The sequence below is a fragment of the Mustela nigripes genome, chromosome 12, assembly GCF_022355385.1.
Source record: "Mustela nigripes isolate SB6536 chromosome 12, MUSNIG.SB6536, whole genome shotgun sequence".
In the NCBI taxonomy this organism is placed as follows: domain Eukaryota; kingdom Metazoa; phylum Chordata; class Mammalia; order Carnivora; family Mustelidae; genus Mustela; species Mustela nigripes.
The window spans coordinates 133,989,124-134,008,052 of record NC_081568.1 but is presented as its reverse complement, the minus strand read 5'-3'; the positions used below and the strand labels follow the sequence as shown (position 1 = coordinate 134,008,052).

General features: G+C 43.8%; 1 protein-coding gene and 1 non-coding gene across 10 annotated transcripts in view; one reads left to right on the top strand and one right to left on the bottom strand.

The window, feature by feature from the left end:
- The window catches only part of GRAMD2B (GRAM domain containing 2B), a 112,317-nt gene that overhangs the window by 80,650 nt on the left and 12,738 nt on the right, over window positions 1-18,929 (top strand). For all 9 annotated transcript variants that reach the window (XM_059418410.1, XM_059418403.1, XM_059418406.1 and 6 more), the window contains exons 2-8: window positions 4,618-4,737; window positions 7,695-7,806; window positions 10,606-10,672; window positions 11,598-11,701; window positions 15,840-15,935; window positions 18,292-18,363; window positions 18,463-18,543. In XM_059418410.1, the coding sequence (XP_059274393.1) occupies window positions 4,618-4,737; window positions 7,695-7,806; window positions 10,606-10,672; window positions 11,598-11,701; window positions 15,840-15,935; window positions 18,292-18,363; window positions 18,463-18,543 (652 nt within the window). The remainder of the gene's footprint in view (window positions 1-4,617; window positions 4,738-7,694; window positions 7,807-10,605; window positions 10,673-11,597; window positions 11,702-15,839; window positions 15,936-18,291; window positions 18,364-18,462; window positions 18,544-18,929) is intronic.
- Window positions 14,718-14,822, bottom strand: LOC132028968 (U6 spliceosomal RNA). The gene has a single exon (XR_009407618.1). It is a non-coding gene; the product is annotated as a U6 spliceosomal RNA (small nuclear RNA).

The following is an 18,929-nucleotide window of genomic DNA, read 5'->3' as shown; positions in this document are numbered from 1 at the left end:
CAGCAAAGCACTGTATTGTGACAGACCTGGCCTTAATCACTATGATCCCCTTTCCAGAATTTTATCCCCTTGAGATCCTCTGGTGAAACATAGCCTATCTTCAAGTCACTTTCAAACCTTGTTGGTCAAAACTGTGGTTTCAGCATACGGTGATCAGGGATTTTTTTTTTTTTTTTAAGTGACAATGGATTTAAAACTACTCTCACCCATGCTACTTTAAGGGAGTTGACAACATTTTTTGTGCCTTAGCTTAGACTGATTTAACTTGAAGGTAGATTCAACTCTAGGGATTCACCACTGTGATCAGAAAGGAATACATCTGCCTGGACTGAACCATAGGAGGCACTTGTTTTCATTTACCTGAGACACCACTTACTCACCTGAGATGCACCCTAATCACCATTCTGCCCAATATGTACTTACCTTGACTTGCTTGGGATGATGGCTCATTCTCAGCATGAGGAACAAAGTGATGGGATGGGAGAAAGAAATGCTGAGTTTACCTTCAACTCAGAGACACTCTTCCCAGGAGGAATATAAGAATTCCAATTCTGAAAAATTGTGAAATCTGAGTCATCTCATCATCAGCTTAATGAGGTCTGGGAATTGACTCATATTGTCCTCTCGGTAGGGATTGTCCAGCCTGTTTTTGTTTTTTTTTTTTATTTATTTATAGATTGTGTAACAGTGTGGGGCAGTGTCTTATTGAAACCAGTACCTCCTAGCTGGTAATAAAAATGCATTCCCCCAAAGGGTAACGTCAGGCTTGGTTGGGATAAGCAGGACTGTCTCAGTGCTCTGGAATTCCACTGAAAAGCTTTCAGGGCCCACAAGTGATACTTACATTGGGTTGGAGATGGGAGAAGAAATAACTCGTTAAGGCTGAGTGAAGGTTGATCGTGCGTTTCCAGTATCTGGTTCTTCTGAGGATACAGTAAAACTGTCCGTCACTTATCTCTGTGTCACCTGCCCAGCTCAGCATCCTGCTGGCCTAGCAGGGACCCTTCCAGTGAACATTTGTGGAAAGAGGAAGGTTGGATTATCTGCCATTAGGGTCACCACTAGGGCCACATTCTAGTGATCCCTGAGAAGTTCAGCATATTTTGTGAGAACTCGATACCAGTTTTGATGGTTGGGCAGAAAAGAACCTTTGCCATCACTGCAGTGAAGGGTGTGGGGCAAAGACAGGCTCACGTGGTATTGTGGAAAGCAGAGAGCGACCTCACCAGGAAGGCAGGAGAGCTGACGGAGGATGAGATGGAACGTGTGATTGCCATTATGCAGAATCCATACCAGTATAAGATTCCAGACTGGTTCTTGAACACACTAAAGGATATTAAGTATGGAAAAAAATACAACCAGGTCCTGGCTCATGGTCTGGACAGCAAACTCTGGGAAGACCTGCAGCAATGGAAAAGGACTTGGGCTCACACAGGGCTGCAACACTTTTGGGGACTTCGTGTCCAAGGCCAACACTTAAGATCATAGGCTGCTGAGGCCGCACCATGGGTGTTTCCAAGAGGAAATTTAAATCTTGAGGCTTTATCTATTAGTAAATTGTTTATGTATCAAAAAGAGAGAGAAAGGAAAAAAGAGGAAGACTTTCTTTTGGTTTGGTTTGGTTTTGTCTTGTTTTTTAGTTGACTCTTGTAGCCAATGTCCCTGAAAGGCCTTATCTTCTTGGTTAGAAAAAAAGAAAGAAAAATACCTGGTTTCTTCTTTATCATGATTTAAACAAGACCTGTTATTTCATCTCCGTTGTCAGTGAGTTTAGCTTTATTGACAGTAACTTTAAAGTGACAGAGGGGCCTTGTGGAACCATCCTATTGCCCTCCCATGCTCGGCCGGTCTTTGCTGTTTGGATTCTATTATGGTTTCAATCCTCTGCCACAAGACCTCAAGGGGGAGGGGTGCTTGTGGGAGTGAGCTCTCCTGTGTTAGGAATTCACTTACTTGATTTTCTGTGGGATCTTTTTTTTTTTTTTAAGATTTTATTTATTTATTTGAGGGAGAGAGCATGAATGGGGCATGGGGGGCAGAGGGAGAAGCGACTCCCTGCTGAGCAGGGAGCCTGACAGTAGGGATGGGGGCTTGATCTCAGGACCCTGGGATCTTGACCTGAGCCGGAAGCAGATACTTAACAACTGAGTCACCCAGGTGCCCCTGTGCCATCTTTAAGTCGACAAACCTCTAAAACTGAATGGGCCCTTACATGAATTTCTGTGTGAGACACTGCAGAATGAATACCACATCAGTCAACATGTACCACTAGGAGCCAAATGCTGAGCTGAGAGCCATGGAAAAACTCAGATGTTCCCTGTGCATAAGGAATTTAGTCTAGGACTTGGCTAAATAAGACATTTGCCCCAAGCTAGGGGTACCTTAGCTCTGCCAGGCCACATAGCAATAGGGCTTCCTCCAAACTGATGGGTAGCTTTTGGTGAGTGGTTCCTGGGGGAGGGTCCTTTCTCGGTATGCAGAGGTGCTGTACAGGATAGCAGCACCTCAGACTCGTGCACAAAATTCAGGAAACACATAAGTAAATGCCAAATGGATTATGGAGGGTCTACACACGCTTACTCTCCCTACTTAAGGAGGGCCTCACAAGTGGATTACCGTCTCATGCTTTTTTTTTTTTTTAAGATTTTATTTAAGAGTGAGAATGAGAGGTGAGATCATGAGAGAGGGGAGGATCAGAGGGAGAAGTAGACTCCCCACTGAGTAGGCAGCCCCACATGGGACTCCATCTTGGGACTCCAGGATCATGACCTGAGACAAAGGCAGTCACTGAACCAACTGAGCCACCCAGGTGTCCCCCATCTGATGCTTTTGAAGAATGGGGATAATGTGTGTGTCTTGGGGAGGGTTAGGGTGGGCGGAAGTATCTTCTAAAGCCCCTTAACCTTCTAAAATTCAGAGTCTACGAATTCAGCTTGATTGTAAAATTAAATAAAACCCTCTATTTCAAACCAAAGTAATGTCTTCCTATTAATATGGCAAAGACTTCCATGTGCCTTTTGTCACATCACGCAGTTCAGTTACGGACTGAGCTCTTTGAATGTACTTAAGTGATTTTGAGCACTTTGAGAATGGAAGACATGGAAGGTTGGGGAATGCTGATGTACTAAGAAGTGGAATGCTAACTCCAGTGGAAGAACACCCACCATCTGTAGGGATGGTTAACTGGCTACCTTGTCAGATACACCTGGTCTTGATTTTGACACTACTGCGGTCTTACTAGAATGGGCCGGAACTGTCACATACTGTGAGAAGTGGTAAGAGAGCAACCACAAAGCTTCAGCTAACCACTCACATTTCCTGCCTGTGAGGTCATGTGCAGGTAAAGGCACCAAATGGTGGGAAATGAGGATTCAGAGTAGCCAAACAGTCATCGCAATGCTATCTTAATATGTTTCCCTTCATGTTCAGCCACCCTAGAGCTCTCACATTCTCAGAAATGTGTCTTGTGAATTCTGTGCTTTGCAGACTGGTACAGAAGGAGGTCGGTCCATGTAAAACACCATGTATTCTCTCTTCCCGCATTCCTCGCCCTCCTCTTTCTTTCCCAAACTGAAATTAGTGTCCCTGGTCCCTAAGATTGAGGGAGCTCAGCTCCCATGTCCACCCACTAGTTACCCTCATCTGTTAGTGGTACAGGGTGCAGTACCACTTGCTTCCCCTCTACTCCTTCTGTCACCAAAGTCAGCCCTCGTTGTCTAAAAGCCTATTGATCGTGATTAGATACCAGCACTCACCTAAACCATGTGGTCAGTATAAAAATCACTAAGATCCTTACCCCGCCCGGGAGCTCATCGAGCTATGAGGGGGCTCAATGGAGGGACAGATGGTTTGGGCGGGTGGGTGGGTGGATGGCAGGGGAAAGAGAGACAAGGATATGAGGATGGGTGTGTACCCTGAGGCATCCTCGATGGACAGATCTTAGCTTGAATCCCAACTCAGACAGATACTGGTTGTGTGAGCTTGGGCAAGGTGGATGATATCTGAGGGCCTCAGATTCCAGATCTGTTAACAAGAGGGGGTGTCATAATTCCTACCCAGCCCAGGTGGCTGCATAGATTAGAGACTGTAAATGGCTCAGAGAAGTGCTTGGTTAAAATATCAACAACCCAAAGTGGGACCTATATATAACTACCACAGTGGGTGGTAAATGACACAAGAGAAATGCAAACAAAGGGGTGGGGGCTCGCAGCAGAAAGGCTCACACCTGGCAGAAAGCCATGCGTGAGCGTGTGTGCTGAGCACGTGTGTACACAGGCCCTCCCAGCCTCTGGGTGATCTGTTGCCCCAGCACACAGCTAGCCTGCTGGAGCCGAGCAGTGTGGGGCCTACGGGCGCACACCTGACAGCCACCCAGCTCCCACAAAATTGGACATTTACCTGTTGCAGCAGGCATGACCTGGAGCTCATGCCCTTGAGGGATCAGCCGAGAGGCAGCAGAATGGAGATCTGGGAAGGGCACTGCCATCCAAGTTGACTTCTGCCTGCTATGGGGATTGAACATTATTCCCTCCTCCAGAAAGCAAGGTGTTTTCATCGGTTTTCCTTCCACCCCCTTCCCCGGATGTCTAAGACCAAGCGTGCTTCTCTCTTCTCCAGCTCAGAGGCTGAGAATGGTGTGGAGGAGAAAAAGAAGATCTGTAAGTCGCCAACAGTCCAGTCCCCAACCCCGTCCATTGAGGCCGAGTCCCCAGACCAGAAGAGAATCCTTTCCTTGCGGTGAGTCCTTATGGTGACACTTGGTTCTCTGGGGCGTCTCGGGAGGAGGGGCTGCTGGGAGGAGCCCGTGTTTCTAGTTTGATGGTGGTGGCTGAGAATCAGGATCTCGTGTAGGCGAATAAACCCCTGAGAAACAAGCAGGGTGTCTGTCTTTGATATCCTGGCACCAGTGCTTGCCCTCCTGTCTCATTTCTTTTGGGCGGCATCTTTCCTCCTTCTTGCCCCAGTCTCCTGCAGAACACCTGCCCCATTCTTCAAGGACAGATCTTGCTACCAGATAAAGCCAGCATAGCCCCCTGTCTGGCATAGACCTTGGAAGCACCTGGAAAGGCTGGCCAAGGAGCCCTCGAGGCCTACCCAGCTTGGGCCTCTCTGCCTGTGCGTGTGCTCACCTGCTGCCTTGCTGTCCTGGCAGCCACCTGCCTGGGATCCCTGGCCAGGGTGTGCATGGCTCAGGGGGCCACCTACTTCCTGGGGGCCGGAGCTGGAAGCCAGCGGCAGTTTGGTCATGAGGCTGGGGCAGAGGAACAGGCCGTTCTGAGAGGAGCCATGGTCCCTGGCACTCTCTCAGACTCCAGTTATGTCTTTGCTTTCACACGGAAGGAAGAAGTAGGAACTTCAGCTTGCTTTTCTTGCCCTGAAAAGAGAATGGGTGTACCTATGGTCAGTTTCGGGAAGTGTGGCCAGGGATCTGTGCTGGGTGGTGTGGGGGAACTGCTCTCCTTTCTCCTCCCTGAGACTGCATCTATCAGAACTGCTCCTTTGGGGTCTTGTGGCCTCTGCTGAAGGGTAATGAAGTAACTCCTGCCTTTCCCTTTCCTTCCTGGCTTCCCAGCCCATTCCTTCTCTCCAAATCCTTACTTCATTCAAGACCAAGCGTAAGTCTCATCGCTGTGCCTGAGATTTTTCTTTTCTGGCTTCCTCGTTCTCTCGTCTTCAGTTCTGCATGGCTGGCTTGACACATCTCACACCTATAGCTGTTTCCTGTCTGAGCATCTCCCCTCACTCACCACTCGAGTCTCTGGGCAAAGGCACAAAGTATGTCGTTTCTTGAATCTTTTACCATTACTGGCTGGCTCCAGTGGGTGCTTGGAAAAAGTTGCTTTGACCCTGCCTCCCCCAGGCTTCGGATGAGAAGCACACACTCATCGTGAGAGTGGCTTATTAAACAGTGTGGGTGAGTTGCCTGTGTAGTAGCAGAGAGCCCCCCACGTGCTTTACTGCTCTGCTCTCACTGTTGGGAAATTCCTAATTTTTGAGTAAGAGGCCAGACATTTTCATTTACACTGGGCTTTCCATCCCCTTCATAGTCACCTGTGAGAAAAGCGAGTACCACAGTTCCGAAGACACGGAGATAGCAATGCTATGTAAATCAGCAGCCCTCCTCCCCCTTTCACAGAGAGCTGTGCTATGCAGAAGTCCATTCTGCTGGTGGCTCTTGAATTCGTCAAGGATACAGCTGCCCTCCTGGGTGCATTTGCTGAGTCCTTCAAGAGGTCGTTTCCTTGGCAATTCCATTGACATTTACTAATGTGAACCAGTAGAGGTGATTAAATCAGATTAGTGTCTAGTATAAATAGTAGGTAATTTGACATTTGTAAAAAAAAATAATTTTATTTTGGAGTACAGTCTTTACTCATAATTTCAAAGAGAAAAGTAATTGCTAGAATTCAGAAGGAATTTGTATCTGTGAATGGTTTCAGTGGTCAGTAGCTAAGTCCAAATCTTCACCTGTGGCTAGAGCAACTTGGATCCAAACTGTTGAGGCTGGCAAGGGCCCAAAATATCCAATAGCCTGTTTTTTCATAGCTGAGAGACCCAGAGTCTAAAATCTGACATCAGTCATTTCTGTCTCTGAGTCGTACCCTCAAACCTCCTGAATTACTCAGGATTCTTACATCTGCTTTGGAAAAAAAAAAAAAGGAAAGATTCTTACATCTGCTTTGAACCAAATAGTAGTTTTAACTGAGCCTCTTTGTAAGGAATCATATTGTGGAATCATGAATTTCATGTGCTATTTTTCCCAATAACCAAAAATAATCCCACATAATTGTATCCTAAAAGTTGGTCCTATGTAGACCTCAAAAAAATCATACATGCATTCTACTTTGAAATGATTCTGCATGTCTGTAGGCCTGAAGACATGTACAAATTTGCATATGTACTCAAACGGAGAGTCAGGATCAGAGTCACCTCAGAAATACCTCTGCCCTCACTAGAACAAAGGAAGACTTGACTTTAAAACACATTCTTCATTTTTATCCTGGTTTCACATCTGTTTTCCACACTGTGGGATGTTTTGTCTCTCTTTTCCTCATATCCACTTCCTGCTCATCCTCTGGGACCCAGTGTATTAAACCCAGATAGTGCTATTGAGCCCCTCTTCTCTTATCTCCTGTTGGACTTTGTATCTCTCTACCTGCCCCCAATACCCCTGGTATGTATTATTTGGTGCTAAATTTTGTACTGCCTTTTAAAAAAAGATGACTGATGAATTCTTAGGCTCCTTAAGGAAAAAGACTGCCTTGTGTGCCTCCTGACTTTAATACAATGCCCTCCTCAATTAACACATGTTAAATATTAATGGAAATCTGAAACAAAAATATTCTTTGCTTGAACTATAGCTGTAGTTTTGTTTAATAATTTGCCTGCTCCTTTTGACTGCTTAAAAGACTTTTGAGATGGTATACTGACCTTCACAGTTCAGCTGATACTTCTCCCACAAGTTCACATTTCTCCAGTTTAAGATTGCGGCCTCGTGAAACCATCCCAGTCTCCTACACACTATACTGTGTAAATGCCCGCAGAGTATCATGAGTGATCACCAAGGTCGAGAAGAGAAAAACCAATGTCAGGTTTTCTCATGCGATTGTATAATAATCAAGATTTGTCACAATACAGTCAATGAATAGCATACAAAATTCATCTTACAGACTCCCTGGATTCTCTTTCCTCAGGTCCAAATCCAGTTTTGATGGTACCTCTTTAGCAAGCGACAAGAACGACTGTAAAGCAGAAAGCAAAAATGAATCTAAGATGGACAGGAAAAAGTATTCGTCTTCCAGCCAGGTAACTTGGGAAGGCAGTGTGCGTCATGTCGCGGCAGGGACACTAAACCCAAGTGTGCATCTCCCTGCTGGTCAGGATTCCTATAGGCAGGGGTGGTTGGGAATCTGGAAGAAAGAAGAGATTGCCATTTCTTTGGTTGATTTTTAATCAAGATCATATTTCCCCACTGACCTTTCAGTATATCCTGGGCAGTGGTGGGTTCCACACCGTGCCCCCTAACTCTGACAAGAACCCTGAGAGCAGGGAACAATTTGGTCACATGCTGGTCTAATAATTAACTGAGACCAGGAGAGCTTTGATAGCCTTGCATTAAAATAAGAGCCTGATACAGCACCTGTATGAATGGAAGGCTCCCCAGCTCCACCGGGGCTGGGGATTGGGGAACCTATGAATGGGATCATGACTCTTGTCCAGGAGTAGTTCAGTTCCGCTCTCAAACACCCCCAGATGGGTGTGAAAGCCCAGTTCAGTGTCTTAGAGTGGGGAATACTTACTGGAGTCAATGGTTTGAGGTGGTTATTGACACTTCACCCCTAAATACTTGAATATGTTTTTCCTAAGAACAACAACAACAACAACAAAAAACACATTGGCACACACAAGAAATGTAACTAAACAGTAAATATACCAAAATCGTGTTAACATAAAATCCATTTTGGATTTCCATAATTGTCCCAGTAGTAAATGCCTTTTTTTTTTTTTTTAAGATTTTATTTATTTGACAGCTAGAGAGAGCACAAGCAGGCAGAGTGGCAGGCAGAGGGAGAGGGAGAAGCAGGCTCCCCCCTGAGCAGGGAGCCTGATGCGGCGCTTGATCCCAGGACCCTGGAATCATGACCTGAGCTGAAGGCAGCCACTTAATGAATTGAGACACCCAGGCACCGCTGTGGAGGCCTTTATAAATGTTTTTTGCCCCTACCCCCCGAATCCAGTCAGGAGGCACGATTGCATTTATCCATTTATCTCTTGTTTTTAATATAGATCATTCCCACCACCTATTTTTTTTTTCCTTTTATTATGTTCACATTTTTGAAGAATCCATGTTCAGGTTTTCTTGTTTCATGAATTTTTTTTCTTCTTTTGGGCCCAGGTTTTTTGGGGGTTTTTTGTTCGTTTGTTTTTTAAGATTTTTTATTTATTTGTCAGCGAGAGAGAGCACAGCAGCAGGAGCAGCAGGCAGAGGGAGAAGCAGGCTCCTTGCTGAGCAAGGAGCCCAATGTGGGGCTCAATCTGAAGACCCTGAGATCATGACTGAGCTGAAGGCAGATGCTTAACAGACTCAGCCACCCAGGCATCCGTGGCCCAGATTATTTTTAAAATGAAGTCATGTAGCTGATTCTCACTGTAGCCATTAAAAATAAAAAAATAAATAAATAAAATAAAATAAAATAAGCCTCAGGAAAACTCCCATGAAATACTTAGCTTTAATTCAGGTAATGTTGTGGATACTGAATGTACTTTTAGGAAGCAGCATGAGGTGACCTACTTTACATGAGGTGTTTGTAGAATAGCTGACTTGTGGGGACCATCTTTCATCTTCATGACCTTTCTAAACTCTTCCTTAGAGCAGTATTAGGGCCAGTCCTGTCACTGAGACCACTCCTAGTTTGGATAATAAAACATGAAGGGCCTGCTTATACTATCTCTCTGTTCGGCTCACAAGACTTTTTTTTATCAAAAGCATCCTGTCAGGCAGGGGTCCTGTGGAAGGAGGACCAGTTCTACCTCTTAGCTGTGTGGCGCCAGTTCAGTGATTCAGTTTCCCTGAGGCACACTGTCCAGACCCATGGAATGGGGACACCAGTTCCCCAGGTTATTTTGGGAATGGTATTTGTAAAGGCAAGTTACCAAATGGAAATTGCTGGCTGTCCATTGTTGTTGTCACAGCTGTCTAAACACATGTCTTCTTACTGCCCTCGAGAGTTCTCTCCCCCTGACACTGACTAAGGAAATGCTCTCACAACAAAAGTAATGAGAGTGACAATACCAGGTGGTAGGTTTTTCAGATGAATTGTACCATTTAAGCCTTATGGGAGCCCTTTGAGGCAAGTAGTGTATTTGTCCTCTGACACAGAAGAATTTGAGGCTCAGCAAGGCTCCCTCACTCGGCCACAATCACACACCGAAGGAGAGGTGTAGCCAAGACTTGAACTCGGGTTTATCTGACCCTTCAACCTCTGCCCCCCTCTGAAAGTCTTTGTATCTGGAGGGCTCTGAGATCTGCTGCCTTCCCTGGTGAGATCCCTTGGAGTTTCATGCCATTTGTTATTAGGGACATCCTTGTCGAGCCACCTGGGCAGAACAGTGACCACCAGCTATAGCATGGTCACGGATGTCTGTCCAACCAGAAGGTCACTAATTTTTTTGGAAAATGAAACCTTGTGCCCTGCCCACTCTGAAGGCTTGTATTGAAGACTGTGAGGTCAGAGAGAAAGAATTCCTAAAGCGACTGTATCAAGGGAGGGGAAATTTGTTAGGTTATTTATTTATTCATTTATTTTAAAGGTGTATTTATTTATTTTAAAGATTTATATGAGAGAGAGAGTGCAGGTGCATGAGCTGGGGGGAGAGGCAGAAAGAGAGAGAATCCACAAGCAGACTCCCCGATGAGTGCAGAGCCCACCGTGGTGCTCGATCCCAGCACCCTGAGATCACAACCTGAGCTGAAATCAGGAGTTGGACTCTAATGGGCCAAGCAACCCAGGCATCCCTTGTTTTGTAATTTAAATTGAAGTCAAAATTTACAATGTTTCACCAAGAAATGTGAGTGGTGATGCCTGTGTTGTGTTCTCATTGTAGTACAAGGCCAATATGCACTTCCACAAGTTGTTCCTTGATGTCCCAACTGAGGAACCACTGAGGCAAAGTAAGTTCTGGTCTGTTTGACTTAACTTGAAGAGATGCTAATTGGTTTGGGGGTAGAAAGCGGCCTCCATTTTGGGGCTGAACCACCCAGGGGAACAGGCTTTTGAAAGTCACAATATAACAGTGGTGCCAACTTCATTCAGCTGTCACCAAACACCTGAAGGAAAGTAGACCAGGAAACTGAATTTGTCCTCATAACAGGGAACACTCTAAGAGGATTCCAGAATGATCTCCTCACCTCTGTATTGATGGCTGAAATGCACTGTGCATTTGTCCTGAGAGTGAAGATCACGAGACTGGAGAAACAGAGAACACTGGAAGAAGGCTGAAAGGAAGCACAGATTCTAATGCGCAGACGTGTCAATCCCTAGATGATGTGGGGCGCGAGGATCACCCCCAGACATCCTGCTCAGCATGCCAGTGAAGACCTCTGCTCCTCTTAGGTTCATTAGGACCAAGGTTCCATTCTGGCCTCTCAGTATACCCATGTTAAGCAGGAGGCTGGATTCCTGCCATGAGGCCCAATCATGTGGGTCACATGCTCTTCCCACACTGAGACCATCAATTTCCAAAGGAGTCATTGGTGACGGTCCCAGAGTAGGAGGGGCAGGAATGTCAACACGAGCTCAAGGTGACACGCCTTCCTTAAAAAGAGGATTTTGAAACTCCATTCTCAAACTCTCGTTTGTAGTGCTAGACTTGCCTGGCCATTTTGAGTTTCATACCAAAGCATGTCAGACTTTGAATTAAAAAACAAACTCTCATGCCCATAGCTTTACTCCACGGAAGACAGCTGACAAAGAGGGGAAAGATCTTTTGAATATGAGTATATTATCTCTGCCAATCCTGAGTCACCAACATATTTACGGAATTTTTATTTCATTTGGAAATTGCAAGTCCTCTTATACCTGTGTCTGTTTTCCCAGGTTTTACCTGTGCTCTACAGAAAGAGATATTATACCAAGGGAAGCTCTTTGTATCAGAAAACTGGATTTGTTTTCATTCCAAGGTCTTTGGAAAAGACACTAAGGTTGGTATAATTTTTTAAAAGAAAGCTATGCACTTTATTATATGTTGTGAAAGTCAAGTTTGTTTAAGTGTAGCAATGTTGATAAATATTTACTCTTGTTATACCTTTATGTCTTTATTTCCCTTATCATAGTTCCAAATATTACAGATTCTAAATACCTCTAACTGATACTAACTTCCCTTTTCTCCTAAAGACCACTCTCAGTTTCTTTCCTTATATACATAGATCTCTACCACAATCATACACTCAATCCTTACCCAGATGTCACTAGAGAACTCTCAAAGTTGTCCATTTGGAGAGCGTGCCATCATTTGTTTGAAAGACATATATTAAACCCAAGACCATTTTAAAAATAAATACCAATTTTTACACCTTGTTCCTATCACATCAGACATGTAGAAAAACAGGCTTAAAGGAGCTCATTTTGTACCATAACCAGCTCCAAAGGAGCAGGAATTAGAACACTTAAGGCCTGGTCTGAGAGAGTCATTGTCCACATTCCCCAGTGGACAATGATTGACAAGTTCTCATTCTCATTAAACAGATTTGGGGGAGCACAGGCCCAAGACACCTGAGCTGTTAAGGAGGATAGCCTGGAGGAATTGGCAGCTTTCCCAAGCCACTCCTTCCAAAGGGAGGACCCTGGGACTATGTCATAAGAAGGAAAAAGATAATACCATCCCACTGACATTCTTTCCCTTTGACCTGCAATGTCACACCACCAGTCCATTCAGGCCACCAGAACAAGGAGTCTGAGAAACTCCTTAGGTTTGCGTGACCTAATGAGTTGTTAATCCTTCTGAATCATGAACGAGCTGCTTTAATATTCATGAAGTTGCTGACTAAAAACTTTTTGAGCAGTAGTTACGTTTTATTTAAATATTCTCCCTAAAGCCCCTGGCAATCTTTAGGATAATGACTGTGTAACAAATACAAGGGAAAATTCTTGATTTTGTTGGTGTTGGGTCCGCCGACTAGCACATTGTTCTGTAGGTCAGACATGTTATTTTGATGTTGTTCTGTAATTATGTAGAGTTGTGTTTCGACAAACATTTTGATAAATATGATCACCTGAATCAGTATAATGCAAAACAGTATTAAGCAGTTTATACCGGATTTCTAAACTGCTCAGTTGTAAGAACTTGTTCATGGAGTAGGGAAGGGATTAGGTAGCAGGAATCTCCACAGTTTTGGGGGTTTTTTTTAAAGATTTTATTCATTTATTTTACAGAGATCACAAGTAGGCAGAGAGGCAGGCAGAGTGGGGAAGCAGGCTCCCTGCTGAGCCAGAGAACCCGATGCAGGGCTCGATCACAGCACCCTGGGATCATGACCCGAGCCAAAGGTAGAGGCTTTAACCCACTGAGCCACCCAGGTGCCCCAGGAATCTCCACAGTTTAATGTGATAAGATAATTCCCAGGAATTTAGAGCCAATACCTCTGATGAAAGCAGCAGGGCTGGAGATAATAGTGAAGGAAGAATGAGTCTTTGTTAAGGGATGGGGGAATTCTTAAACTCAGTAAGTGTACTTTGAAGCTAATATGATCCTAGCAGTGGTTTTAAAATCCATTATCTACCTAAAAGAGAAATAACCAGACCAGAAAAAGAGAAAAGGAGTGGCCTAACACACTGGTTTTCCAAAAAGGTAGTAGCGGGGTTGCTTTTGCATGTGCTATAGCTAATCTAAGAGACAAGGGGTTAAAAATCATCAGGAGGTAGGAACTTAAGAACTGTAATAGTGACCTGTACATTTCTTCCCTTCCCAGGATGGTGGCAAGGAGATTGGGGCCACAGATCTGTGGCAGAATTCCCATACTGCCAACAGAACTGGGTCCAACACGATCCTGTGTAAACTAAAGGCAGTTCACAATTCACTCTCGGGAGGGAAATTCTAAGCACCCTACCCTGGAGAAATATTAACAAAGTGCAGCCTTAATGTAATCAGGACATTTTGGTCAGTCTGACTGCATTTTCAGATACTGGTAAAAGTAAATGCATGGATCATATCCCATCTAGACTCAAACTGAAAAACGATTTATACTTTATTTCTCACATGTGATCTGGTTGTCATTTTATACTTATTAAGCAGTTGATTGAAAACTCCTTAAGAGTGTTCCATGCCTTAGATTATGAAAAAAACCAAATGTGTAGCCCCTAGTCTCTGTGCACTTGTGCTGCTGCTCAGAAACAAAATTAAACTCATTTTTATATCCTCATCCATCTTGGCAGACTTTACTTTTTTTCCCCCAAATTTATCCTAATGTTTACCATATGAGTTATCTCCTACACTTCAAAATTTGGGGCAGTAGAGTTCTTCGGCAAAATGGTTTTTAGGAAATATCTCATTAAGATTAGCCCCTCATTCTTCCATAGTCTTCCCATCTGGAACTTGGAGGGGCAGTAGAACATCTCTGTCTCATAAACCTAAATACAGGAAAGACAGTATTCAGAATTAAAAGCTCAGTTTTCTTCCTTCAAACTGACAGTACTAACCTAAGGCCCTCCTCTTCCCCACTGACCTTGTTGCTCTCTTCTAGAATATGTGAAGCATTTTTACAAGATAATGTACACTTGAATAAGTGTATCTGTGGAGGGAGTAAGTTCATTTTACCATGGATGCAAGTGATTCTTTATCATGATTAAAGTGATATGGCCCGTTTCTCTTTGAAACCAAACTGGCTTGGGGGATATAAAAATATTGGAACATCTATTCTTCATGTTATCTGGTACATGCTTGTAATACACTGGATTAAAAAGAACCCACATTTTGGATTGGATTGATTCAGATTCTCTCATAACCCATTTATGACCTTGGACAAGTCACCTACCTCTGTAAACACATGTCCTACTCTCTTAGAGCATGTACTTTATAGGACTGTCCTAATTAAAATGACACTCTCATCTGTTCTAATTCTCTATTGTTCAAACCAGAGAAGTTGTTTAAGTTCTTTTATTTCACTCATCCTCTTATAAAAATAAGACGAATGAGAAAATGAATGACTTTTTTTTTTATTATTTAATGTGGAACATTTCATGAATTTCACTCATCTTTGCACAGGGGCCCTGCTAATCTCCTCTGTATCATTCCAATTTTAGTATATGTCCTGCCAAAATGAGCACAATACATTACTTTCTTAATGAGTGCTAGGTATTTTCCATATATTACCTCACTGAATCCACAGAAAATCCTGGGAAGCAGGGAAGATTATCTCCATTTTACAAATCAGAAACCTGAGACTTAGAAAGTGTGGTTTGTAAGATCGAGTAGGTCATGCAGATAGTATGGACTGTAAAAAGTAAAACAGCCAGCGGTTTTATCAGCAAAATGGGTTTATTCAGGAACGGGAGAGAAATCGCACTTTGAGCCATGCAAAGCTCTGGCAAACCATACGCAAGTCGAGATCAAAGGAGAAAAATATTAAATTATAGAGCAAAGGAGGAAGTTGGGAGGGGTTTCTTTGGACATAAGCTCATTGAAGAGAATTGAGCGTTCATGCCTTCTCATTGGCTGAGCTTGTTGCTGGGCAAGGAGAAATCCTTCCTTCCTCTGGCTGGGGTGGGTAGTCAAGTGGGCTTCTTCCTGTTGGGGTCTGCAACTGAGGACCAGAAGTGGTACAGGAGAGCTCCCCATTTAGGCATCCAGATTGCATTTTAAATAAGGTTTCCTTTATTCCCTTTCACGAAAGTAACAACTGAGAATTCAGATCCCGGACTTTCTGTCCAGTAGTGATTCCACTGTAACAGCGTCAGTCAAGGTTTTCCATACCTGTGTATGTATAAGGATAGATGAGAGGGTGGTGTGTGGAGATTAGCCCTAGGGGGATGGCCACAAGCACTCTGTTTCTGTAGAGCCAGGGCCTACCTTTAAGATGACTGTGCATTTTGCATTCATTGCCTTGTCTCAAGATCAAGGTTTTTCACCCAGCCCTTCGAGTAGAATTGATGAGGCAGATTTACCCTCCGGCTTTGGGAGCAGAACTTGGAGGAGACTGGCTTTTTTTCCTGGAGGCTGGAGAGCTCCCTGGTGGTTTTGGATTTCTTCGTTAAACTTTAAAAAATTTTTTTTCTTCCTTCTACATGAAGATTTGAAGTCATGTTCAGTGAACACTCAACCAGTGTGAACTGATTCTGTTTCAGATCTCTATTCCGGCGTTCTCAGTCACCCTCATAAAGAAAACCAAAACTGCCCTCCTCGTGCCAAATGCCTTAATTATAGCAACAGTCACAGACCGGGTGAGTAGGCCTCGGAGACGAGGGCGCCTTCGCTTTGTCCTGTTTGTATAGTGTTTCCCCTCACAAGGTGCTTTATTCTAATATAATTGTTGGCAATTTTGCGTTTCCTGCTGACTTAATTCTACTTGCTTGACCAAGGTCAGAAACGGAAAATTCTTTCCTAACTCCCCTTTCTCTAGTATCTCTTGGAAGAGGCTAAACTGATATGTTGAGTTTCTTTAATATTTAAAACCACCACCACTGCATTGTTGAGGGGATGAGACTGAAGAGTCTCTGGGACCCAGAACCTTACTCGGTCCTTCACCAGAGCTATCCCCAATATATGAACCCGGTGCTTGCCATGTGGGGTCAGCTTCGGGACCAGTTTCTAGCACCTCTTTGTTTCCAGGTTGCATAAAGTACTGTTCTATATAGAAATTCTGTATTTCTCTTGACTGTTGAGCTGCGCCACACATGTGTGACCGGATACTTGCATCGATAGTGGTGTTTATTTCAGTTTAGGCAGAAAGAGGGAGTGGAATAGTTCGGTTACTCATTTCTCACTTGAAATTTTTTTTTTTTTTTTTTTTTAAGATTCTTACCTACTATTTCTATGTAAGCATAAAAGCTGCATTCCATTTCCAACCTTACTGGATAACTTGGAGAGGGAAAGAGAGTGGAGGAAAAGATAAAAGAGGCTATTCTGATGAGAGTCGGAAATAGGTTAATATTTTGAGAAAAAAAAAGTTTATAGTACGAGTGGCTAACAGGCATTAAGTACTTCTCGCCAGGCATACACTAAATGCTTTCCTTCTATTTTCACATTGATTTCACACTGCCACCCAGAAAGGCTAAGTGTTATTAGCCAACTGAGCCACCCAGGCGCCCGGGCCTCAGTTTTCTTAAGCGTCTAGACGCCTTTGGCTCAGGTCATGATCCCAGAGTCCCGGGATCGAACCCCACGTTGGGCTGCCTGCTTGGCGGGGGGCATGCTTCTCCCTCTTCCTCTGCTGTCTTCCACTGCTTGTGCTCTCCTGTTCTCTTATTCTGTTAAATAAATAAATAAAATAAAATAAAATCTTAAAAGAAAAGAAAACTGAAGCCCAGGGTCACTTGAGGGTCCAACTCTTCATTTCAGCTCAGGTCCTGATCTCAAGATCATGGGATCCAACCCTGCTATGGGCTCTGCAGGCAGGTGGAGTCTGCTTGAGATTCTCTCTGCCCCTCACATACTCTGTGCCCCTTCACATACTCTGCCTAAGTAAATAAAATATTCAAAAAAAAAAACAAAAGAAAAACTGCAGCCAACTGTGGTTGAGCAGTTCGCCTACTGTCACCCACTTCTAAGTAGCAGAGCCAGACCTAGCAAGTGGGTCTAAAGGCAGAACCCACAGTGTTATCTACTCTGGAACACATACTTTCTGGGAAAACCTATCAAGGGCTCTCCTCCACGAATAAAAGGGATAATTATAAATTTCTGGAAGGGGGCTCTGAAAAGATTCTGTGGCTCAAACAGAGAAAGAGTGATTTTTAATATTTTCTTAACATATGTAACACTTTACCACTTAACATGGGTTTTTTTAAGATTTTAGTTACTTGAGAGAGAGAGAGATCACAAGTAGGCAGAGAGACAGACAGAGAGAGGGGGGAAGCAGGCTCCCCACTGAGTAGAGAGCCTAATGCGGGGCTCCATCCCACGACCCTGAGATCATGACCTGAGCTAAAGGCAGAGGCTTAACCCACTGGGCCACCCAGGCATCCCCACTTAACATGTTCATGGTAAATTCATTTTTCCTTATGTCATGTGTCTCCAAATTCCTTCTCTAGTCTGATTTCACTTTTTGCCCATCACTTACATTTACATGCATCCACTAGAAAAATCTCCATATTTGTACAAGGGAGAATCTGAAAGTGGCTTGAAAAAGAAAGGAGCCTCTAAGAGCCTCTGGGAAATTCTTAGTGGAAATCTAGGTCAGAACAGAGAAAGAGGACCCTTGGGAAATGTTAAATACCTTAAAGGGGGGGAGGGGTGGTGGGAGAACAAGCTTCAAAGAAGATCTAGCAAGTATCACTAGCCTTTTTTTTAATATTATGACTTTTTTTTTTTTTTTTAAGCCTGTGTGTGCTTGTTTGGAGCATCTGTTTCAGTGCCTTAACACCTTCACATTGCTATTACCTAAATGGGGTTTGAGGGGTTCTTTGCCCTTGTGGGGGAAGAGGTTTGGTTTATTATGGAAATGGAATTTAAAAAAAAAATGTGTGGGTGAATGAGAGTCTTTCCTTTGAAAAGGAAAAAAATTATATAAAATTTTTTGCACACTGAACTCTCACGTGTTTCCACGCAGTATCTGTTAATAATGACTATTTTGTTTTCCAGTACATATTTGTCTCCTTCCTCTCCAGAGATTCTACTTACAAGCTACTGAAATCTGTGTGTGGACACTTAGATGTGAGTACAACATCCCTAAGCCTCAGTTGCTGTCTCTCTTTTCTATTTCTGCTGGTTTCCTAGTTGATTTAGTTTTTCATTTTGTTTCATTAATTTCAGAATACGAGTGTCGGGAACAGTCCCAACCCATCTTCTCTTGAAAACAGTTTCCGGGCAGACCGCCCTTCATCTCTGCCTCTGGTGAGTTGCCTACGTAACAATCTAAAAGCCACAGAAAGGGAACGTGTCCCACAATGACACTTCTCCTTACACCAGGATCAGGGGATGGAAGTAGCGTAGGACCTTAAAATCTGAGGTCAAATCTGAAGACAAGGGCATTTCTGTGCTGAAGAAAAGGGGGCCATAGGAGGCCATAAACTTTTTTAAGGTAACTAAAGAGCCATCCTAGAAAAGAAACAGGATAGTGGGCTGTCTGGGTGAGCAAGTGGTCAGTGGAGATGTTTGTAAAATCTTGCTATCTTTGCTTGTCAGTGTTTTGCAATTGTAGAAGAACTCTGTAGTCACCAAGTGAAAGAGATTTTTTTCCCCCTTTAGATTTTGTTGACTGAATAGTAAATCTCCAGTGG